General features: G+C 33.7%; 5 protein-coding genes across 5 annotated transcripts; 3 read left to right on the forward strand and 2 right to left on the reverse strand.

The window, feature by feature from the left end:
* The first annotated feature begins 645 nt into the window (after positions 1 to 645).
* Positions 646 to 5,284, forward strand: LOC149516581 (uncharacterized). Its single transcript, XM_089766986.1, has 7 exons — positions 646 to 1,797; positions 1,917 to 2,047; positions 2,191 to 2,375; positions 2,610 to 2,737; positions 3,312 to 3,589; positions 3,975 to 4,212; positions 4,468 to 5,284. Exons 1-7 carry the CDS (start codon positions 1,731 to 1,733, stop codon positions 5,046 to 5,048), a joined length of 1,608 nt encoding a protein of 535 aa, XP_089623112.1. The 5' UTR covers positions 646 to 1,730; the 3' UTR covers positions 5,049 to 5,284.
* Positions 5,285 to 5,719: 435 nt separating this feature from the next.
* LOC111291922 (small ribosomal subunit protein uS4y-like) lies at positions 5,720 to 8,062 on the forward strand. Its single transcript, XM_022884054.2, has 3 exons — positions 5,720 to 5,877; positions 6,791 to 7,172; positions 7,631 to 8,062. The coding sequence occupies exons 1-3, from the start codon at positions 5,850 to 5,852 to the stop codon at positions 7,812 to 7,814; spliced, it is 594 nt and encodes a 197-aa protein (XP_022739789.1). The 5' UTR covers positions 5,720 to 5,849; the 3' UTR covers positions 7,815 to 8,062.
* Positions 8,063 to 9,631: 1,569 nt separating this feature from the next.
* Positions 9,632 to 11,753, reverse strand: LOC149516582 (tubulin alpha chain-like). Its single transcript, XM_089766987.1, has 4 exons — positions 11,421 to 11,753; positions 11,089 to 11,323; positions 10,611 to 10,981; positions 9,632 to 10,516 (listed from the first exon to the last, which is right to left on the reverse strand). The coding sequence occupies exons 1-4, from the start codon at positions 11,511 to 11,513 to the stop codon at positions 9,863 to 9,865; spliced, it is 1,353 nt and encodes a 450-aa protein (XP_089623113.1). The 5' UTR covers positions 11,514 to 11,753; the 3' UTR covers positions 9,632 to 9,862.
* Positions 11,754 to 19,664: 7,911 nt separating this feature from the next.
* On the forward strand, positions 19,665 to 21,188 carry LOC149516583 (ABC transporter B family member 19-like). Its single transcript, XM_089767324.1, has 3 exons — positions 19,665 to 20,301; positions 20,436 to 20,490; positions 20,926 to 21,188. The coding sequence occupies exons 1-3, from the start codon at positions 20,056 to 20,058 to the stop codon at positions 20,961 to 20,963; spliced, it is 339 nt and encodes a 112-aa protein (XP_089623450.1). The 5' UTR covers positions 19,665 to 20,055; the 3' UTR covers positions 20,964 to 21,188.
* Positions 21,189 to 23,027: 1,839 nt separating this feature from the next.
* Positions 23,028 to 24,394, reverse strand: LOC149516584 (ribonuclease 1-like). The gene is made up of 2 exons (XM_089767323.1): positions 24,031 to 24,394; positions 23,028 to 23,676 (listed from the first exon to the last, which is right to left on the reverse strand). Exons 1-2 carry the CDS (start codon positions 24,265 to 24,267, stop codon positions 23,254 to 23,256), a joined length of 660 nt encoding a protein of 219 aa, XP_089623449.1. The 5' UTR covers positions 24,268 to 24,394; the 3' UTR covers positions 23,028 to 23,253.
* Positions 24,395 to 24,699: the final 305 nt, after the last annotated feature.

Genomic DNA, 24,699 nt, shown 5'->3' on the forward strand with positions numbered 1-24,699 from the left:
ACTTTGCTGCTAAATTTGTTATTTCTGGAGCTAGTAATGAAATTACTGTCAGGAAAAATTCTTAATAGTTTTTGTGATTGTGTTTTGGCATGGTTCTTGATTTTCTAACATGGCATGTGGTTTCTTGTGATTTTTGCAGCCAGCATCAGATTATATTTCTGTTAGGGTGGCCACTTTTGCCTCCTTGTCGAATCTGTTGAAAAGGTTTTCATCACTCTTTTCTTCCCATTGAAAATTTCTTGTTTATTGTACTATTGTATATAAACTCTATAACTATACTTTCGAATGTAAATCGCTTTTCCTACTTCAGGCTGGGTAGATATTCGGACGTTAAGAAAGATGCTACAGCGCAAGCTGGGAAGCTCATTCAACCTGTTTTGGAGCTTTTATTAGATAATGAATTTTCAGAGGTGGTACTGGTAAGCTGTAATTGCTTTTGCTTTCATCACTGCAATGTTATTTTAGCTAGCCCCTTGGAACCGCTTTATTTGAATTTGAACTCAGTCAATAGGGAAAGCTTCATCAAAGGCTTTAGTACTGTCAAATGCACCGTTTCCATCTGATAGTCTGCATCTACTCTGCATTTGCACTGTTGCAGTTCAATGGTGTTGGGAATTGTCAGCAGGACATTTCGTGTGGGAATAAAGGAGATTGGATATCCAAACAAAAAGTTGAATGTTCTAAAGTCCTTTTCTTTTTTTTTTTTGCATATGGGTTATTCTATCTGGTGCATGGTGAAGGTAGAATTATATCTGTAATAACAGTAGACTGCAACCTTGCCATAAATTAGCCTTTTCTAGCTTGTGTCCTAGTGATAACGATAGGGCTTCACTTACCTAGTTACTTCAACATGTATTTCTTTCTTGCTACCTGGTATAGAATACTACTAGGGATAAAGGCATTGCTGAGTTCCATCATCATTTCGGAGTTTTGTTTGTACAGGAAGGAGCACTTGCAGTGCTATGTACCATAATAGATTTCTTTCCAGCATCTTTTCTCCCTCATTATGAAAAGGTGAGCTAAGTTTACATGTTTCCTTGTCTGTTCAAATTGCTTCAACAAAATTGTTCTTTAAGCTTGACAATAATGTAATAGACTCTATCGTTGTAGAAAAAGATAATTGATGGGCTCCAGAGTCAGAATATGTAATGAAGATTCATAACTGTGAATTTGTGCTATCTCTTGCTAGCTGTAATGAATACCTTATGATTATGGAATCCAAAAAATAGAAAACAGATTAAAGAAATGTTTGACACAAGCAGTCTTTTATGTTTCTTTCCAGTATATATATGATAAGATCAGTTAATCTGTGATCAATGATTGTCATGAGTGAATCTTAATTTTTCTGAATTGACTATATCAAGTCTAGATATAAAAATTAAAAAAAAAATCATAGTTGGCTGTCTAATGTGTAAATGACTGTTAAGTATCGTTTACAGGCTGAAGCTATCATTGTTTCAAAAATTATTTCAGGCCGGTGCAGTTCTAGTATGATGGAGGTGAATGTAGTCTTTACTTCTTTTCTTCCTCCCCTACCCTTTTCCCCCACTTTCCATTTTCCTACATAGCAGTTTCAGATGCGCCACGAAATAACAACTGCATGAATATGTGTAAAATCTATTTCATTTGATATATCATTCTGTATTTTGTTGCTTTTCAATGTATAGAGCTATGCTTATTTCTTAGCATCCCTTCCAAAATCAAGAGGTGACAAGGATAGCTGGTTTGTTATGATGCAAGATTTACTAACATCAATAGAAATTCACTTGAATGATGTCTTCACAGGTCCGGAACAAGGTAAGTAACAAAATCATCTTGTTCTAGCTACTGCTGTCTTTAAAGTGATCCGACTCCTTTGCATATCACGCAGAACATAACCGTAGCAAATTTAGTTGCTAAATTACTGTTTATTCCAGGGATAGATCCATTAGCTCCAGAAAGAGCACCTTATCTAGAAGCAAGAAAGTCCAAGCAATTGTTGACATGCATAATCCCAACACTAATGCTTTGCTGCAGCACAATGCTGACAAATTCTTATCCTGTTGAGGTAGTCTAACATGATAGAATAAAAGCTATTAATTTATTCTAGAAATTTTTAAAAAATGACAACATTTTTCGGCTCTTGTTTGATCACATTTCTAATTTAATAGGTCAATCTGAAAAGAAAATTTCTCATTTAATGTTAAATAGGTGACCGTTCCTGTTCATCAATTATTAACTGTTGTAAAGAGAGTTCTGATGCTGCCTGGCTCCTTCCCCCAAGCTTCATTGCGGTCGATAGCAATCATGCAGGAAGCATTTGTTTGCACTGAGCTTCCGGTTTTGCAATCATATGGTTTAGATCTCCTAGCTGCAATCATAAAAGGAACATCCAGGTGAAGGAATTGAAACCTGTATACAATCCAATTAGCCAATTATTTTGTTTTCTACATTTTAACAAAGGCCATGGGATGAACTCAAGGAAGCTATATAACCATATATCACATCAGTACTTTTAACTTTATACTTGAATTTTGGGAGGGAAGAGGAGATTTCATCCATTTTATTTTATAGTTGATCGATATTCTTATAGTTGTTGATAACATTTTGCTTCTATGATAATGTTGCAGCCAACTGTTGCCCCATACTGGACATATTATCCGACTCCTTAAAGATTGCTTCCAAAAATGTGCATTGCCAGTGCTAAGGACAAAACTTTATTTGATCATAAGGACTTTGCTTATATCTATGGGCATTGGTATGAAACAAATTTTCTAGAATTCTACCAGATCTTATTTATTTGCAATACTGTCTTACAACTACAGTGCTTTGATAGATCGTAAACAGGCATCTTTAATGATGAAAAACCATTCTGATAAGTATAAAATCACAATACATGCTAAATCAGAAAAGTGGGAAACAGGGTTGTCAAAGCTTCTATTTTTACTTTTGTCCCTACTTTTTAGTATTGTGGAGTTGGTTTGGGAAATGGCGTAATTTTTTACCACCATTTATAGTCTTTGGTTCTAATGACTGCATTTTTTTAAAACAAATTAGATTCAAGGTGAAATAAGCTGAATAATGGTGTAAAAACCTGGATGTTTCCTTACTGATTTAGGTATGATCACATAGAAGGCTGTTTGGTTTACTTTTTTGTTTAGACAATATAGTTTTCGGCATTTTTCGCCTTTTCCTCTTTTCCAGACTACCCATCATTTCTGCTTTGGCATATGTTAGATTCTACTTTTGCTAGGGTTAGGTTTCTATTGATATATCTATACCATGGAATTTAGGTCCACTAGTATGCATAAGCAAAGTTGTATACTGTGCAGGAGCAGCCTTACACATTGCTGAAGAACTCATCAGCAATGCATTTATTGATTTGGATGCCCCTCAGTATGGAAATAGGAAAGAGGTATACAATCTAGACTCAAAATTCGCTACAGTTGAAGCATCAATGCAGCCTGCTCACAAGAAAAGGAAGCATACTGCAACTGACTCCTTCAAGGATAGGGACTGTTTGGAAATGCAAGTGCCAAAGAACTTTTCAACCTCTCCTATATCTTTGAAGATTGCTGCATTAAAGGCATTAGATACTCTCCTCACTATGGTATGCTACCTTTATTTCTTTTTTCATGGAGAATGTTGTGCAGATGTGCATGAAATTGCTTATAATCTATATGCCTGTCAATAAAAATTATATGATTCATATTGACATATAAAATACAACAGACCTCTTGTTGTAGCCTTGTTTATTACATTTTCGTAACAATTTCCTGTTTTTTGCTGCAGCTAAAACTATGCAATTTCTGCAAGAATTCCTTTAAACCATAATTTTATATTTCTGAACTGATTTTGGTAGCAATTTTACTCTGTGCAATCTTATAATTGACTCTACATGATCACATAAGAGATCACTTTTAACATCTTATTGTGTTTATTCGGCTTTTATATTATTGAAGAAAAATATAGGGTGATTACTAATTATGCTGCAGGGAGGAGTCTTCAGATCTGAACTACGACCTAGTATCGATAATCTGCTAATAAATGTAGCAGTAAATGCTTACAATGGTAAATGGACTAGTGATGAAGAGAGTGAACTCATGTCACCCAATGGACCTCCTTATGCAGATTTCTTGCTTGCAGCATTTCATGCTCTGTTGGCATCTCTACTTTCCCAACCTTCAGTTTGCCAGCAACATCTGGCTAAGGGACTTGAACTTTTCCGTAAAGGTAGAGTTAACAATAAAAAATCTCATTCTCTTTTGCTTAAAGGAAAAAATTTTACTAAAATGGAGAAGATATATACATGTTGCTTCCTTATTCAGGCCAGCAATGGTCCAAAGAGCCTAAAGATTGAAATCAGAAGTTCATATTACTTGCTATTTCTTTGGAATCTGGGTCAAAATCTAAAATTTCTTAGGAAGTTTTTTTCAATATGATGCTCACAACAGCTTATGCTAAGATCCTTATGAATGTCTTCTACAGGCAAACAAGAAGCAGGAACAAAGATTGCCGATTTCTGTGCACTTGCTCTTTTGGCCTCAGAAGTGCTTATGCATCCAAGGAAAGTTTCAGCCGCTGCAATTCCATCTACTAGCCATGGCTGCTTCAATGAGGGAATTGAGCATGAAATGTCAGAGAATTTATATTTGGTTCCTAATGAAAATGAGACTCCCAATTCACCTCCAGCAGGGATGATCAATCCAAATCAAGATGAAGCTCTATTTAACCATTTGCTTAATAGTTACAATGACATTGAAGCTACACTAAGCAACCCTGATAAAATCATTGACATTGCTGAAGAACCTTCCAGGATGGATAGTCAGAAAGCTGTTGAAGATTATCAGGTTGATCATATTCCAATACTTGGTTACACTGGTGTTAGATTTCCAGGAAAAGAAGACCAGCAAGGAGTTGCATTCCTTGTCGATGTGGAGATGGAAAGAAACTCGGATGACATCATGCACAAGAAGCAATTTCCAGGTCCATTGTCAGTAGCAGACATCAAGCCTTTTATAGATATGAAAAAGGGTCCTGAAACAGAAATCAAAAAAAGTTGTTTGTGATAGTAGTGATTGTGATTTCTTGGAGACAGTTGAGTTTGGTAATAGAACTGAAACCGATGAACTAGCAGCAACACCAGACAGGGAGAGAGCTGAAGAATCATATCCTGGAAAATAATCATAATTAGGTTCAATTTGCACTTAAAAAGACCCAAACCATAATAATAGTCTTTTAACATTTTATTTTACTGTATTAAGGTCAAGATTTTCACTATATTATATCTCAATATTGAATTTTATCCCTATATATTTTAATTTTATTGAATATTTTCATTATTTATTAATTATTGAATAAAAAGTAACTTAATTGGAATATTTTATGAAATATTCTGTTTATACAAGTAGCAAATTTAAGTTAATTTTGTTATTTTTATTTAAAAATCAATAAAAATTGAAACTATAACGACAAATTAAATAAAATTGAATATTTCGTAAAAATTAGACATTGACCAATTATATTAAAAATTTTAACTTTAATCTTATTTTAAAGTCAACAAATTTCTCATATACAATCATGATATTATTTATTTATTTATTTATTTAAAAAAATCAATGTTTAATTTAAATCTCAAAAGCCCAAAATTAAAAGACCCAAGGGTCCAGATTCTCCAAAACACAAACCCAACGGGCCTAACTAAAAAAAAGCCTATTACAAGTCCTGAAATGAAAGAAGAAACATTTGGGTTTAGGGTTTCCCTGTATATAATGATCAGGCTTCGTCTCATTTCTCTTACCTACCTCATCTGCTTCCCTTTTCTCTAGTCTTTTTCTCTTTCTCGCCTCTGACGAGAAGCTGATGCTTCCATGGTTCACGTCAGTTTCTACCGCAATTGTAAGCTAACCCCATTCTCTTTTTCCCCACTTTACCCTCTTTCTTTCTTCTAGGTTTTTTTATTGCCTAATCTGTAGTTTCAACTGAGTTCGTATTATACTATGAAGGTTTTTGTTTTCCCATTTTTATTTCTTTCATTTTAATTGTTTTTGGGTTCTCACGAATGGGTATTTCTATTTAGCTATTATAATACCTTTTAAGCTTCTTTTTAGTTAACAATGTAGCTGGGTTATTTTGTTTGATATAGTTTAGGATGTTAGAAATGATATTTATCTATGATTTTGCTTTTTTTTTGTTTTTATTAGCCATTTTGATCTATTTGTTACCTGTTGGTTACTCAATTTGAACCCTGTTTGGTAAATAAAGAGAAGATTATTGTATGGTTGACTTTGCAGTTAGAAAGATTCCAACTTTGAGGTCTCGGGTTTGAATCTTGGGGATGGCAGGGTGGGATTTATGAGTGGGAGAGTGTTGCTTGTTTTGTAGCACATATGTATCAAAGCAACAGTAAAGTGTTGCTTGTTTTGTAGCACATATGTATCAAAGCAATAGTAATTGGTTGATCAGTTTCATGTTAGTCTTGGATCCTAACTGAGAAATGTGCTTCTTAAGCTTTATGGGTTTTGCTGTTCATATGTGTCAGAACAATAGTATAATTGGTTGATTAGTTTCATGGTAGTCTTTGATCCTAATCAAAAAATACTTTTTTAGCTTTATGCGGTATGCTGTTTTTGTTGATTTTGCTCAAAAGTTAAAAACGAATAAGCTTTATAATTGTTTTGGGCTCATTTGAGTTTAGGTTATTCGACTCTGACTTACTAAGTAGTTGAATCAGAGTATTATTATTATTATTATTATTATTATTATTATTATTATTATTATTATTTATTGGTGAAAATATGTGTGGTTGTAGATGGGAAGACCTTTAAGAAGCCAAGGCGTCCATACGAGAAGGAACGTTTGGATGCTGAGTTGAAGCTTGTAGGAGAGTATGGGCTCCGATGTAAGAGGGAGTTGTGGAGGGTTCAGTATGCTTTGAGCCGTATCCGAAATGCCGCTAGGGACCTTCTCACTCTTGATGAGAAGAACTCTCGTCGTATTTTTGAAGGTGAAGCACTTCTTCGTAGGATGAACAGGTATGGACTTTTGGATGAGAGCCAGAACAAGCTCGATTATGTCTTGGCTTTGACTGTTGAGAACTTCCTTGAGCGCCGCTTGCAAACACTTGTGTTCAAGGCTGGTATGGCCAAGTCAATTCACCATGCTCGCGTCTTGATTAGGCAAAGGCATATCAGGTAAAGGTTTACTTTTTTTCTAAATATACAGTTGGTGGCTGTTTATTTTCAAATCTTGTTGGACAAGCGAAATAGTATATATACTTTTCAATATATTGAAACTTGAAGTTGGTAGTTGTGCTTGTGATTACTGTGTTGATGTTTTGACATTTATGTTGTTCTTAGAAGGTGCAGTTATTATCTTGCACATGGTATATCTGTTAATTATGTTCATTTCCACATTTACCAGCCAACAAGGAATTTATGTGATTAGCTGTGACTAGTTCTGTTATAAATTCCTTAGCTGCTTGCTGATGTGCCAATTTGGCTTCAGGTTTTCAAGTTGTTGCAATTTATTGCCTTGTGCTTTCCTGCCTTTGCATATTCCTATATGTGATTTCTGGTTTGCAATTTCTTGTCTGAAAGATGTTATAGATCCTCTGAATGTTGTATCAAGATGTCTGCTCTGTCATTGATAGGGTTGGGAGGCAGGTTGTCAACATCCCATCGTTCATGGTGAGGGTTGACTCACAAAAACATATTGACTTCTCTCTAACAAGTCCATTTGGAGGTGGCCGCCCTGGAAGAGTGAAGAGAAAGAACCAGAGAGCAGCTGCCAAGAAGGCTGCTGGTGGAGATGGTGATGAAGAGGAAGACGAGTAAACCTAAGGCTACTACCGCCACTAGGAACCCTTTAAAAGGCTCTGCGTGGAACTTACCATCTCCTTCATTATTAGACATGGTTTGAGTTTTGTTTCCACACCTTTATTGTAGTGGATCTTGGTATGTGTTTTTCATTTATTATTATGTTTTTTCCTGGATTAGAAGTGAATTGAGCATTAATTTTGTTGGTCTAAGATTAAAATGTTTTAACTTTGGTCATTTATACTAGTTGCTCCACCATGATGTCATCTGATTTTACCCAAAATCTTAATCAAGTAGCCATATTTGGTGTGATGTGGTCACTGGTTCAATTAAGAATTCATGGAATCATACCACTACCAAATTTGACTTTATAGTCATAATATGCCTAGCATTAAAGATTTTTGTTGTGAACCTTTGACCCTTTAGGGATTTGGTTGGTACCTTCTTAACATTGAAAATTTATCATATAAATCTATTTTGGCCAAGTCATATTGTTTATAATCTTAATTTGCAAGTAATTTCACCTCTGGATTATTAATCTTTAGCTATTAATCTTATTATAGATTCTGCCTTATGCAATATTTGTCCTAAAGTGTAAGATGTTAGTCCAAGGAAGCAGTTAGTGAAGAATAGAAAAATAAATGCTGTCTCTGCTTAAACTTTGAAATATTGAAAATGCCTTGCACTCTTCATGGAAAATGACCTGATTTTGTATGAATTTGCATTAAAAGTCAGAATAAGCCAAGATCAGGAAATAATTGTTCTTTGAAGCAAACTTAACAAACCCTTTCTGGTTAGGAATGGAGGATCAAAACGTAGCCCTTTTTCCCTTGGATGGAAACAAGGAAAAAATTTGTTGTTTACAAAGGAAATTCTAAGGAATGTTTGCAATAACTATCGATGTCTACATTATCTTTCCGATATGCCTGTCTCATCCAGAAGCTATTGTTTTAGTTGATTCTTTCCAGACTGGAAAAGTGGAAGAAAACCATGTGCCTCGTCTTCTTCATGTTAGTTGAAGAAACTCTCGAAGTTTGATCTTTTTGATCTTTTTGCAGAGTGGAAGAAAACCATTTGTCCAAAATCTGCTGGACCAGTTTGTCCCTTAATGGTTGAAATAGGCCTCAAAAAGTAGTAGCAAATTGAGGAAACAACAAAAAAAAAAGGCTCCGTCAAAGCAAGTCTTTTGTTGTCAACAAGAATGCAAGTAAAAAAGGAAAGATTCATAAACTTGTTTTTTTGATACTACAAGGGAAAGATTCATAAACTTGTTTTTTTGATACTACAAGGGATAAAAAAGATCACATTAGCCGACCAATGAGTCCATTGGCAGAACCTTCAGTCTTTCCACACTATTCTATCACATTAGTTGAAGAAACTCTCGAAGTTTGATCTTTTGATCTTTTTGCAGAGCACACAAGGAGTCTTTTGTGGGGTTAGGGGCCCATTTGTCCAAAATCTGCTGGACCAGTTTGTCCCTTAATGGTTGAAATAGGCCTCAAAAAGTAGTAGCAAATTGAGGAAACAACAAAAAAAAAAGGCTCCGTCAAAGCAAGCCAAGTTTGTTGTCAACAAGAATGCAAGTCAACAAGGAAAGATTCATATATACTTGTTTTTTTGATACTACAAGGGATAAAAAAGATCACATTAGCTGACCAATTCCATTGGCAGAATCTTCAGTCTTTCCACACTATTCTATCACATTAGTTGAAGAAACTCTCGAAGTTTGATCTTTTTGATCTTTTGGCAGAGCACACAAGGAGTCTTTTGTGGGGTTAGGGGCCCATTTGTCCAAAATCTGCTGGACCAGTTTGTCCCTTAATGGTTAAAATAGGCCTCAAAAAGTAGTAGCAAATTGAGGAAACAACAAAAAAAAAAAGGCTCCGTCAAAGCAAGCCAAGTCTTTTGTTGTCAACGCTGATATTCCAATTGCTTCAAGAATGCAAGTAAAAAAGGAAAGATTCATAAACTTGTTTCTTTGATACTACAAGGGATAAAAATGATCACATTAGCTGACCAATGAGTCCATTGGCAGAACTTCTTCAGTCTTTCCACACTATTCTATCCTAGTACTCATCACCTTCATCTTCATCCCCTTCAGCAGATTCTGCGCCAACTTCCTCATAATCCTTCTCAAGAGCAGCTAAGTCTTCTCTAGCTTCTGAAAACTCACCCTCCTCCATACCCTCACCTACATACCAATGCACAAATGCACGCTTGGCATACATCAGATCAAACTTGTGATCAATCCTTGAGAACACTTCAGCCACACTTGTAGAGTTAGAAATCATACAAACTGCCCTTTGAACTTTGGCCAAATCGCCACCAGGCACCACAGTAGGAGGCTGGTAGTTGATACCACACTTGAACCCAGTTGGGCACCAATCGACAAACTGGATAGTCCTCTTAGTCTTGATTGTTGCCACAGCAGCATTCACATCCTTAGGCACCACATCACCTCTGTACATCAAGCAGCAGGCCATGTATTTCCCATGGCGTGGATCGCATTTGGCCATCATAGAAGCTGGTTCAAAAGCACTGTTAGTGATTTCTGCTACCGATAGTTGCTCATGGTAGGCCTTTTCAGCAGAAATGACTGGTGCATATGAAGAAAGCATGAAATGGATTCTAGGGTATGGGACTAAATTGGTCTGAAATTCTGTTACATCCACATTCAGAGCACCATCAAATCGCAGAGATGCAGTCAGGGAAGAAATAACCTGTAAAACAATCAAAATATTATCAATATCAGTATACCTCAAAACAATCAAAACTATTTGTCAATTATTGTTTGAGAAATTCCAAATTTTGTACCTGAGACACCAGCCTGTTGAGATTGGTGTAAGTAGGCCTCTCGATGTCGAGAGATCTTCGGCAAATATCATAGATAGCTTCATTATCAAGGAGAACTGCTACATCAGTGTGCTCTAAGAGAGAATGAGTTGACAGAACACTATTATAAGGCTCTACAACAGATGTAGAAACCTGAGGGGAAGGGTAAACAGTGAAACCGAGTTTTGATTTCTTGCCATAGTCGACAGAGAGCCTTTCAAGAAGCAGAGAACCAAGACCAGATCCTGTTCCACCACCAACAGCATGGAATACCAAAAACCCTTGAAGTCCAGTACAGTTATCTGCTAGTTTCCTGATCCTGTCAAGGCAGAGATCCACTATTTCCTTGCCAACTGCACAAATAATTGCCCTCCAAGTTAGTTTAATTGCCCTCCAAGTTAGTTTATTGTAGTGACAGTTGATTCAAGGGAAAAACATTTCTTAAACACTTTTTTCTTACTTGTATAATGGCCTCTGGCAAAGTTATTGGCAGCATCTTCTTTGCCACTAATGAGCTGTTCAGGGTGGAACAATTGGCGGTAAGTCCCGATCCTGACTTCATCAATAACAGTTGGTTCCAAATCCAAAAACACAGCACGAGGAACATGTTTTCCGGCTCCTGTTTCACTGAAAAATGTGTTGAAAGCATCATCTCCTCCTCCAACTGTCTTGTCACTTGGCATTTGTCCATCAGGCTGCACCAAAAAAACAGAACTACTAAAATACTTAATACCCAACAAAGAAAAAGAGGAAAATTTTGAGTTTATATCGAAAAAAGGAAGAAGGAACGACCTGAATGCCATGTTCAAGGCAGTAGAGCTCCCAACAGGCGTTGCCAACTTGGATACCAGCCTGACCAATGTGGATTGAAATGCACTCTCTCATTTTTGTTAGTGAAAATAAAAAAGAAGATTGATTAGAAAAGCAAAAGGGGAGGTGCCAAAGACGTATACAAAGACGCCCGGAACAAGAAATAGAAGAATGGGTAGTGAAGGAAATGAGGAAATGGGAGAATTCTTGAGGATATATATACTGGAAATAGATTGAAAAAATGGGCCGTTTGAAACGGCTATAAAATTGGGAGTTTTCCAAGGTAAGAAAACGGCTATAACTTTTGAATAAAAGAGATTGGTGGTGGTGGGAACTGGGACGCACGTAGTGGACCGTTAAGGGATTTGAAATTTGAAAATTGAATGGCGAACCGCCTCGAGAAACCTATTCCCTCTGGACTGGGCTTGTGGGTGTGAACCAAGTTGGACGCTTACCATGGATTTTGAACCCAATATGAAACTCTGAACCACTTTTCATTGCCCAATGCCCACACTGTAATGAAAATATGTGCATTGAATAACTCTAGTTTTTGGGTCCAGAGTCAATGTTTTGATGGGTACTCTTAGTGTTGTTTGGATCCAGATTCAGGGTCTATCGGGGAGCTCGATTGAAAGATTCTCACCACATTGGAGGATCCATTTTATAACTGGATCTCTCCAGTTATGAAAATGCACTTTCCAATCGGACTCTCAAAACTCTCAAATGGATTGTTTTGATGTGATGGGCACTCTAATATTAGTCGTTTGGGAGGCAACAGGCCAACTGATGACTTCTTCAGGTATTCCGGAAGGCGAAACCGAAACCCAAAAGTTCATGGGTAGAAAGAACATGGTGGTGGAAAAGCAGTTTCTTACTCTTCGGCCATGGCCATGCCTAATAATGACTGCTAGTAAAAAAAATTTTAAAAAAGAAAAGACGAAATGAAACCTGAATATTATAACATTGTATTGTATGGGGGATCTCTCTTTTGCCTTTTTAGGTCCATTTCCATTGATGTTTTATCATACACATGCATTGTTTTTTCTTTTATCCTTCTCCGTACAACTTTATCTCGGCCTTTCAATCTGTTATAATAACTCAAGTGGCAAGCAGAAAGTTCACAAAAGGCCTTTAAACACTACTTTTACTTATTTTGTTGGGTAAAGGGGTTGATGCTGATGCAACTTACCAATAACTTGGTGTTATTAGAGATGTACATGATTCATATATAAATAAATTTTATTATACTTGTGATTTATTTGTTTAATTAAAAATTTTTTAAATATTAGTTACATTTATTTATTAAATTTAATAAATAAATATAAATCTGTCTATAAATTATTTGTTAAATGTTTTGTTCATTTTATATTTCGAATATAAATAAATCAAATATAAATAAATTTTATTATATTTTGTAAATAAATTTTAAAATATTATTCACAACTATTTTTTAAATTTAATAAGAAAATTAAAAAAAATAATAAAATCTATTCGTGAATTTTTTTTTTTTTGGTTTATATTGTATAATTTTTTTGGGTTTATATAGTATAATTTCATAATAAATTAACTAGTAGTGATTTGAAACTTTTATGCAGTTGTCAATGGTGGCAACCGGCTAAGGTTTGCACGGCTAAGCCCAAGGTTCATAGGATAGGCTTTTGTTCATACTTGTATAGCCCACAATGGAGCCTAAACCTTTAAAGAAAGTGGACAGAGGCCTGATAAATGCTCACCCGAGTGGAAAGGGTTTTCCTTTCCCCTCCCTCCGAAGATCAAATAATCAATTTTTCCAACAAACCAAGAAACACCACCTTGACTTGGAGGAATAGCCATTCATGAAACTTACCAAACAAAAAAGCCTGATCACATGTCAAAAGTCACCTAATTATATAGTTCGATGATTATTCATTATTTGCTGTTATTGAAAGTAATAATTTTCAATTTCAAAGAGCCCCAAAAGATTAAGCTATGTGTGGTGAATAATTAAGATTATGACAGCTGAGGACCCCCTTCCAAAATTGCCAGTGGGTATGGGGGATTCATTTCCCTATTGAAGATGGACCGAAAGAAGGCCCAGTAAATTTCCTTTGCATTTTCCTCTTATGGCTACCATAATTCACCACATCATTTCACTATGAAATCTGCTTTTAGTTGGAGAGTAGTCATTCTACTGATTTCATGAGGATGTGCCATTATTATTTTTTTTGTACTTTCATCAATTTGTCAGGAAAACTTTTTCTTTTACCTTATCCTCTTAAAGATCAATTTTTGCATTAAAAAATCCTTTAAGGACAGTTACTGGTCAGATCAAACTATGTTCTTAGAGCAAAGGAGAAAAAAAATATGGTAGGTTTTGTATAATGACTGATTCAAAGGAGACATGAAAGCATTCTCCTGGTTATTGGAAAAAAAAAAGCGTAGACTAATCATTTCATATTTACTTGTGAGATGTGTAGGCCAGTTTTAGCTTAGGGCTCTTCTCCATATATCAAGCTGTATCAGCAATGATGAAAATGATGATGGATTAGTTGGGATTTCTCAGCAAACCAGGTATTCATCAATTTTATTTATCTTATTGCATACAAAGTTACAGCTAAACAGACAGCCAAGAGATAACCAAGATTCCCAAATGTGGTCCTTAAACTTTCAGACCATAAGCTTAGACCCTTGACTCCCATAATGTGGTCCATCACTTTCTTTCTGTTGCATACGATGCCATTTCTGGCTTCAAGCTTTGGTTCTATTCTTTTTTCTATTTTATTATGAACTAAATGATTTTATAATGAAGCCTACTTGTAGCTATCAACAGCTCCACCTTCTACTTAACTTGATTATACATAGAATGCTAAACTCCTAGTTTTAATAATTAAAATTTAATTTTTGATAATTTTGAATCTATGATATAAAACTAAGTGATCGGGCAAAGATGCCTCATAGATACCTTTGAGAAAAAGATAGCTTTACAAGCTTTCAATACGATGAAAATGAAATTGACATGAAACGAGGTATAATTATCGTGTTCGGTTCAGATAGTGATTGATTATTGTATCTGTATGGTTGATAGAACAGATTGAAGGATTGTTAAATGTATATCCAAGCTATGAAAGAACATCCGAAGATAAAACCTAAAACCTAGAATTATTTGAAGAAAGCATATCACATGTCTATACAATACAAATTGTTATTAAAACATAAACAAGGACCAAAATTTCTCACCAAAATGGATCTAATGTTCCCAAAAGAGCCTACAAAACAACCAAAGGCCACTTCATTTCATTTATAAATCCTTATGGCTCCAAAACAACTTTGGCTTTGTTTTTATTATATCACTAATAATAAAACTTTTTAACCCTAAGGGTTGGAGCCATTGGGGGCCAAAGGAAGCATACCAAGAACATTCAAGTTTTGAAACATTAGCCGACCATTTTCCTACTCTTGGTCTCTTAGTGACCTTTGATCATGACATTTAAATCACCAAAGCATCTTCTTAATCAAATTTCTTCAATTTGTCATTGTCCTTAAACTTTCCTTAAGCATTTTGATAGATATAAAAACATTATTTGGATAAGAACTTAAAATATTAAAATACGACAAAAGCATTCATAATTTGAATTCAAGGCTTAATTCAATTGATTTATGCAACTATCTGAGAAATTAATATCTAATAAGTTTAAAGTTTAAATTTTAACACTTTCTCTATCTTCAAACTACCATCTCTTTTTGTATTAAAAATTCATAATTCTTTTAAGGGATAACAAAGCTTTCGTAATTTGACGAGATAATTTAAGACTTTCAAAGTGATCAAAATTATAAATAAAATTATCGTGCAATTAATTTATATATTAATCCATTTACACTAATTAAGGGTTAGTTCAAGTCCTAAGATGCTTGACAATGTTTGATGCTATAATGTTAAATAATTAGATAAGAACTCAAAATATTAAGATCACCAACAAATCATATGATAATTTGATGGGATAGTTTGGGCTTTATTATATAATAACAAGACGATGAATAAAACATGATTATCATATTATATAAAATAGTTTGCTACTATATTTTACATTAACTAAGGGTTAGTTCAAGTGCTAAGATGCTTGACTTTGTTTGATACTAATCATTTCATTTTAGAATTCAACAAGTCCATGGCTTTGAGCTATGCAATGTGGGGTTAAACCAAACCCTACAATTATAGGAAATTTGAAGCAAAAACAGCTTTGAAGCCGAACCTTTATGAACTCAATAATATAAGGGAAACATTTGGAAGCCATTGGGGCCATTTAAACCTTTAGACGGTTGACTTTTTTCTTTTTTCTTTTCATATTCAGAAGCTTTTATATCAGCAAAACAAACATAATTTATAAGACTATGAAACTGACATTACCTGTTTAGACCACAACAAGTCATGGGATTATAATTAAGACAGGGCCTATTTCTACTTCTATGGCTTCTTACACTCTGGTTATTGAAAAGCATGCAATTTTTAATTTGGTCGAAAAACAAGAAGAAAAGTAATGCAACTTCCATGGGATTTTGCCTGTGTTTTCTGATACAGGCTAGGCCATGTTGACCCGGATTCAAACCTGCTTAAATCGATATCTTGGGCTACCCAAAGCAGGTTAGGGCCTGAACAAGCAGAAGGACCAAGCAGGCAAGCCAGGTTGAGTTTCTGGTCTAGCCCAACAAGCTAGCAAGCAAATACATTTGAGATCGAGGAAAGGACGGAGGATGAAATGATTTTATTTTGATGCCAAAAAAAAAAAAAATAGCAAATGATTTCTGATTTCACCCCTGGGATGTGACATGAAGCACGATTGTGAGAATATTTTAGGAGCGTTTCACTTTAGGACAAACAGATGGTGATGTAGATTTGCATTTTCATCTGTGACATGTTTTATAAAAGATTGCAAATTGAGGTGAGGAGAAGGAGAAAAGGTTTCCCATTTGATTTAGCCACCTTACCTACTTTTCTCATGGCAATTTTCCTCTCCTATAATTTTGCTTTGATTGTCAAACGGTTCATCTCCCTTATCCTTAAAACACTTTGTACCATGCAACTTAGAATGGAAGAGTTCCATTTCTACACGTATATTCATTACTTTTGTTTTTATAAAAAAAAAATGAATATAAAAGGAAACAAAACCTATAAAATTGAATAAAAATATGTCAAAAAAAATTAGCAAACATATAAGATGTAGTATATAGTTTTTTTTTTATGAAGAATTATATGTATCAAAATTGAATATTAAATTTGTTAAATGTTATTTCTTTAAATGATTATATGAATTGATTAAATTAAATATCAAATTTTGTAATAGATAATTTTATTATGTAATATATACTAAGACAATAATTTTGAAGTCGAAATTATTTAAATAGTAAATGTAATTTTAGTGGAAAGATAAAATCAATTATTTTCTACAATTTATTTTTTTAAAAAAAGCCCATAGTTTTGAAATATATACCATTCCCTTGTTGATATATCTCATATCTCACATCTAACATATACATATGGAGTATTTGGATTAAATCTATACTTTACATTTTCACAATAATTTGAAAATGTGGATTTGACTTGAAAACATTCTCTTGAAGAAGAAATGTGTGGCTAGTTGCTACCAATTTGAATTTGTCTCAATTATCAATAGAAAATGCTAATGTATTGCTAGTCATTACCATCACACATATCATTTTTTTTATGAGAAACATTATCCTTTGTATTTTCATTATAAATTGTCACATTGTTTTGAATGGTACATATAACCACCCTTTTGAAATCAAAGGGAAATTAGACAAAAGGAAATAGGTTTTATATTAGAAGACACCCAAAAAAATTGTGAAACTTCGTTCAATTTGTTCATGTAATCATCTTTAAAAAATAATATCTAAGAGGACCGAGAGTTAAATCTTAACATATGCAATCTGTGATATCTTTTGTAAAAACAACACATCCAAAACAAAGAAGATATCCTGTTTAGTGATCTAAACAGAAACAGTATCCTTTCTGAATCTAATTCCAACCCTGCTAATGCTCCCAAAAATGTGATATGAATGATAAATTCTCCAATTTCCCAGGCTATGTTCTTTAGCCAGGAAGATAATGAAAACAAAAAACCTTTTGTGACACTTGAATTGTAATAGTAACTGCAGGAATAATGAGGAAAAACTAACACATTTTTCCCCGGAAGAAGATTATTTTTGGAATTAGGATACAGTAAAAAAAAATGGCCAAAACCACAAGAATGGTAGCCAAGTTTCTGAAATCTGAACCTTTTCTGATGGCATTCATACAATATTAGGAGCTAGCAATTTATCATGGACTTCCAGGTTTATCAGAACTAAACTATATATATCTTCAATGTTCAGAAATAATGATGGCTGAATTGACTGTGTACCGTTGGGGTTCAGGAAACTACTGTTTCCCCGCTGAAGATTTGCGTCATCCACTGTATAAATGCTTCCCAAAGATTATTTTCAGGAAGCTTTGAATTTGCTTGTTGTTATTTGAAACAAACTAGTACAAAACACTACTTGGGTCTTTTTTTGTTCTTCATTTTGAAAATAATTGAAGCATTATTTTTGTTGCCATTTGGCCTATGTCATGTCTAGTTGGGTGATTTGTTAGCTTGAAGAAGATTTGATGAAGATTGTGAAGATATGATCTACATGCTTTTTATAGAAGGTGTATTATTTTGAAGATTTTATGTAGCTCTTGGTATTGGATATCACAATTAATTTATTTCAAGTTCATGTTGGTATAAAATTCAATTATTACCAGCTTCAAAAAAAAAAAATCAATTATTACCAAGAACCTTCCCATATCCTACCTTGTTAGAATACTTTATTGTTTTAATTTAATGCAAAAAAGCATATGAGTCATATTTTCCTCCATATATATATATATGTTTATTCCAAATAGAATTATACCAAAATAAAATTAAATTGATTAATCGATTGATTTTGTTGAGATGTTAAGTATTAACTTGTTTAATTGATGATTTGATTGATATATTAAAAACAATAAATTAATTTATTGAAAAAATAATTTAAAATTTAATTTAATTAATTTATATAAATAACTTTAAAAAATGACATTTAACAACTCTGAATTTTTTTTTATCTCCTTTGTAAAAAAAGTTATGGAGACAAGTTTTTTTTGCACAATTAATTAGCATAAAATTAAAGGAAAATATGTTGTCCCTTCAAAAAAGTTTCTTTTTGCCCTATGATGAGATTCTCATATGCTAAATTTGTGCTAAAATTCAATATATTTAAGTGCAATCTGATAGAAATTTATTCACAAACTTAACGGTGGGTGAATCTATGGCTTTGGCAACAAAATCTAGTGTTCACAACTCATTGGAGAAAATGCTTCAGGTAGCAAACAAATACCAGTGGATAAAAAGAAGTAATAGAAACCAAAAATTATGAAGGCTGGCATCCTGAGAAAGGAGGCTGCCAACGACACATGCACATTGTCAGTAAATGAAAGGGCTTCTGCAAATGACTCAGAAAGTAATTTTCTTTTTCATGGCAATTTAGAATCAAAAGACAAAAACTTTACACAGACAACCAGAAGGGAAAGCAGAAATAAAGTTCACAGAAAATACAATGAAGAGCCAATCAAATCATGACAAGTAAATTACCTTCATTTAATGCCGTTCAACTTTGTATTAATTCTCAAAGGGTAAATTTTCTTGGCAATACCAACCAAGGCAGAGCAGAAAACACTGACAATTTTTGCAGTTAACCAGATTCTCTCATTCTAGTTAACCAGGATCAGAAAACTAACTTCCTAGTTTGCAACCACAGTTAAAGTGCCAGTTCAAACATGGCTTTCATTTTTTTGGCAAAATGGCATCTTTCATTTCATTTTTACAAAAGTATAGTTTCACTTGGTGAAAATTTCTTTTTCAAAGTAAACTACAACTTAAAAGAAGGATTTAATTTAGTTAATTTTAACATTCTTAAAAAAATCTAATAATAAATAAATATTTATTAATAAAAATTTAATTTTGAGTTTGAATCATCTCAATAATTTTGTATCGGTGTTAATAACAAATGTATGATCCTGAAATTGAGAATTGAATAATCTGTACAGTTCTTAGTTGAAGAAAAAACAGGTTGCTCTGTTTTTATTGAATAAAATCAAAGTCAAAATAGTTATTTTTTGGCTGAAAGTCTTTTGGTTTGACCAATGGTCTTAACGCATGCGTTCTCTGTCTTTCTGTTTTCTTACTTACAAGTTACAATAACTTTGCGATTTCTCTCTCTACATATGCACTCACTCTAACACACTGTATTTGTGCTGCTTTGCCCTTTATTTTTTCTGCCTTCTCTTCAGCTTAGTTCTCGAACTGATAAACTCAAAAACGACATTGTCAGATTTTGGAGACCTTGAAAAAGAGGAAGAGAGAGAGAAAAAGAAAGGGTCTTTAGATCTCTCATTTCTTCTTTCACCCTCAGATCTTCTCCCCTTCTTTCTCTTTCTTTCAATGGCTATTCTCACTCAAAAACTTTAACTCAAATTCCCCTGAGCTAACTCATTGAAGCTTTTCCTTCCTTCCTCTCTCTCTCTGCATTCAGAAACTGGGGTTAGCTTTGGTTTGAGTTTACTATGGCTGAAACACCAGAAACAAAGGCAGTCCCAGAAGCAGAGAAGAAGAAAGAACAAAGCTTGCCATTTTACCAACTTTTCAATTTTGCTGACAAATATGATTATTTGTTGATGATCTCTGGTAGCTTGGGAGCTATAATCCATGGTTCCTCAAAGCCTGTTTTCTTCTTGTTATTTGGTGAAATGGTTAATGGCTTTGGCAAAAACCAATCTGATTTGCCCAAAATGACTCATGAAGTTTCCAAGGTCACTTTTTCCCCTTTTTTCATCAAAAAATATATTAAAAACCAGAACTTTTCCTTTCACTGTTCTATTTTAAACTTTATTATAATGTTTTTAGATCTAAGATTTCCTGTTCTTTTTTGGTTGTTTTAATGCAGTATGCCCTCTATTTTGTGTATCTTGGTCTTATTGTCTGCCTATCATCTTATGCAGGTATATTTCTATTCCTTGTTCTTATTTGTTTTTTGGGTTAATAGTTAGACTTTTTTCTTTTAAATGTATACAATCTTCGGAAGGAATCGTTCAGGCAACATTACAGTTGTTGCACCGTGCATGGTCTCGGTCATAAGTGACTCGTGTAGTGTAGCCAGTTCAACCAAATTGGACTGGTGGGTGCGTGCCCTCGTGGTCTCAAGGGTGTCTCTTTGTCTTTTTGTTCTTCACTTGTCAATCCCAATACCCTTTTAATAAAATTCTCACTTACATTTGTTTTTATAATTTTATTCAACACTATCTCCCACAATCGTCCCATCTCTTTCATTGTAAGTACATTTGATTCTTAATGTGGTGGGTAGCTGTTAATTTTATCTGTTAAACAAAGTTAAATTTTACCATTTTTTTCTTTTTTTTTTTTTTTTTGGTTGCCAGAGATTGCATGTTGGATGTACACTGGGGAAAGGCAATAAGTACATTGAGAAAGAAGTATTTGGAAGCAGTTTTGAAGCAAGATGTTGGATTCTTTGATACTGATGCAAGAACTGGGGATATTGTTTTCAGTGTTTCAACTGATACTCTACTTGTCCAAGATGCCATCAGTGAGAAGGTTGGTCGGTTTGGTTGTTTTTGATCTTTTTGCCTTTCTGGAATTTCTTTTGCATTTTTTTTTTTTCTGTTTTGTGGGTGTAATCAGATTCTGGCCATGGCGTTAGTTTTGCTTATATGGGTTTGTTGGCTATACATAAATGCGGGTTCCCAACCTTATTATTTTGGGTTTGAACATTTGACCGTGCACGTTAGCACCTTATTATTGTAGGGTGGGGTCTATAGAATTTTGTCTAATTTTATCTAATTAAACTCAAGTTAAGGCTACCTACAAAATTCAAGTTTTACCACAAAATTACAAACCATCAAGAGCCTTCATCTGTGTATTTATTAGCAAACCAAAGTTCATTTCACCAAACAAACTAGGGACAAAAGCAGAAGAAAAAAAAGAGACAATTTTTAGTTTTATAATTCCAGGTTCTAAAAATATTAAATTTATATTAAAGATAATTCTGTTATTCAATACAATTAGATTAAAGTTGTCCTGGCTGTAATTTGGTCTTTAATTTATAGATAAATCAGTTTTGAGAATACTTTTAATTTGAAAGTTGATTGTGGAAGTAATGTATATATGTGGGGCTTGTTTTGGGAGGAATGTTTGCCTTTGGGGCTAAAAAGGTCTTGATGATGGTTCGTTATAATTCTCATAAAATAATAATTCGGACTGAGCCTTAGCTCGATTGCAATCCATGGAAAAGTAATTTTATACATAGTGCAATTGTAAGGTATTCTTTTTCGAAAATTTACTTTGATTCTCTAAAGCAATATTACCCTACATAGTGATAAGCGAATTTATTGATTCACTTATGAAGTATAGTAAATAAATATTAAACACACTCTCTATCAAATTACTTACGGTTGCAAAACTAATTATAAAGTTCATGTTTTATCACGAAATTTGGGATATAGACAATTGAACAAAATCAAAAAAGGCCAAAGTTAGATACTAATTAAGCACCACCAGCAATTTTTTTTAATCAAAGCCATCAAACTTTAAACATAAAACAAAAGAAAATAGATGTATTAACTAAGAAAAATTAGGCATAACCAAGAAATTTGTACTTAATCCCCCAATTTATTCGAAAACAACAAAACCTGTTGTACTGTTTATATTGTCAAGATGCACATGTGAGCTTCCTTTAATCAAATTGGCTCTTTTCTTTGAACTCCAGGTAGCATTGAACCTTGTAATGGCCATGAAATCCATCTAAAAATCACTGACGTTACCATCTTAATGTGAAAGCAAGAAACTCCATTGGCCTTCATCTATATATTCATTAAAAACCAGACTGAAAATTAAATGCCATGTAAGAAAAAATAAAAATTAGAGAAGAAAGTCCAACAGATGCTTCTCAATACAAAGGTAACAACACAGTTTATCTTGATAGTAAAAGGTTGAACATTGAATAAAAGCATAACTAAATTGTAAGTATCTGCAAATGAAAATCAAAGGTTGAATGCAGTTCCTCCCCTGAGAGAAACCAGGCTCTCTGCATAATTGCCAGCTCTAAGGCAAGCCCTAGAAATTGGAGTGTATTTATTAAATCACTGTGATTTTGATACTGATCACTTCATATCAAACACTCTCCAAATGAAAAGCACGTCTTCAATATATTGATTCTCTAAATCAATATTCCTAAATGTTGCAAAGTTAACTATGAAATTCAAGTTTTACCATGAAATTCGCAATCTAGATAAACTCAACAAAACCAAAAGCACTGATCTCTATAATAGCCATAAAATCCATCTAAAAAATGCAGACATTACCTTCTTCATGCAATATCAAGTAACTCCATCAATGGCCTATATCTATATATTCATTAGCAAACCAAAAGTTCATATCACCAAACAAACTACGGACGAAAGGAGAAAAAATAAACAATTTTTAATTTGACTACGAAGATTAAAGAGAAACATGGAAAAATTGGAAGCCAAGTGAATTAGGGCCCAAAGATATATAATTGCCACCGAGATATCTCCAAACCGAAAATTCTATTTGATAGTTTTATTACACCAAACAAGAGCCAATAAAAGGCTGCATTTATTGCAAGAAACTAAAAAGCTTCCGACTTATAAAATACTAAGTTACTTGCATAACTATATGCAAAGACATCATATAATTACCTAATTCAAATTGACACCCTCCACATTTTATTAAGGATAGATAAACCCTGGCCCATTTTTACATAAAAAAACTGGATTATCCGTGCTTTGAGGGCAATCGATGAAGTTAATTCCATGGTCATCCATACACAATACAACCTCATGCAATTGAATGTTATTGTTGTACTTGTTGCATCGAAGTTCAGGATCAACATGTATCTCATTCTTTATAACCCTCGTAATAAGTTGCCAAGAATATGTTTTAGAAGAATTCCGAGTGATTCCAGCATTGATAAGCACTTTGAAGATATCCACTCGATCCTTGCTATCTAAAGTCAATTTGAAGTAGGAAAATTGATCAAAATTATATTCGGAACAGGTCCCATGCGTTTTCCACTCGTGCTCCCAGAAAATATCATTTCGTGTAAATAGGCTCGGCCAACTTACCATCATGCGTGGCCTTAACGTTGCGATCTATCAAAGAAAAAAATTTAAAAACATTAATTGATATTAGATTTATATTTGATGCACTATTAGTATATAAATTTTATATATTATCAATGAATAGAGTGATGCCCTATTACTCAAAAAATAAATCAGATGATACTACATAATTAATGAGTAAGCTTTAAAAAAAATTAATTTTTGTATATTCATTTTAAGGGCTAATATTTACTCATTAACAAAATGACATCATTTGATTTATTGACTGTGTATAAAATTTATACATTGACAGTATATCAAATACAAACTCATTGATATTACTTAATAATATAACATAATGTAGGAATGATTATAAATATGATAAATATTGCTCATTAAACTTACCAACTTGGGATCATATGGAGTGTTCCCACAATTGACGGGATATGGCCTTGTCTTATTAGTGCCCCAAAGACCATGAATAGTAAAGTTTAAAGTCGGAGGGACAAACGAACACCTTGCACCATTGCAGGTTGAGGGAGGCCATTGTTCTACCAGTTTAAAGAACTGGTAAGTTGCAACAGAATAATGAATGTAAAAGAACAAAAGAAAAGTGAAAATAATCGAAGTTGTGGTCGGCATGATACGTCTAGAAACAAGCAGGAAAAAGAACCTCGGAATGGTAGAGAATGAAGTTTACACTTAGATTCAATATATACTAACAAGAGAGGACCAAGGAATTATCAATTCAAGACAGCTGAGATAGGAATTTAATTTATACTAACATGAGAGGACGGAGGAATTGTCAATACAAGACAGCTGGGATAGTTGCAACAGAATTAGTTCGACTCAAAAGCACAAGAAATTAATAAGCCAAGAGCAATTAATTGAATGCTGGTGGGACCTTCTTGAATTAATTGGTCATTTAAAATATTGATTTTGATTCCTCAAGAAAACAATATTGATTTTGATTCCCTAAGAAAGCAATGTTAATTTTGACTTGGTTCCCAAATATAGTTGATATTGTTTTTTAATTTGCAACATTTTAATTATTTTCATCAGCTTCTTCACCCA

The sequence above is a fragment of the Durio zibethinus genome, chromosome 10 (genome assembly GCF_047325235.1).
Source record: "Durio zibethinus cultivar Kanyao isolate XHJ-2024 chromosome 10, ASM4732523v1, whole genome shotgun sequence".
NCBI lineage: Eukaryota > Viridiplantae > Streptophyta > Magnoliopsida > Malvales > Malvaceae > Durio > Durio zibethinus.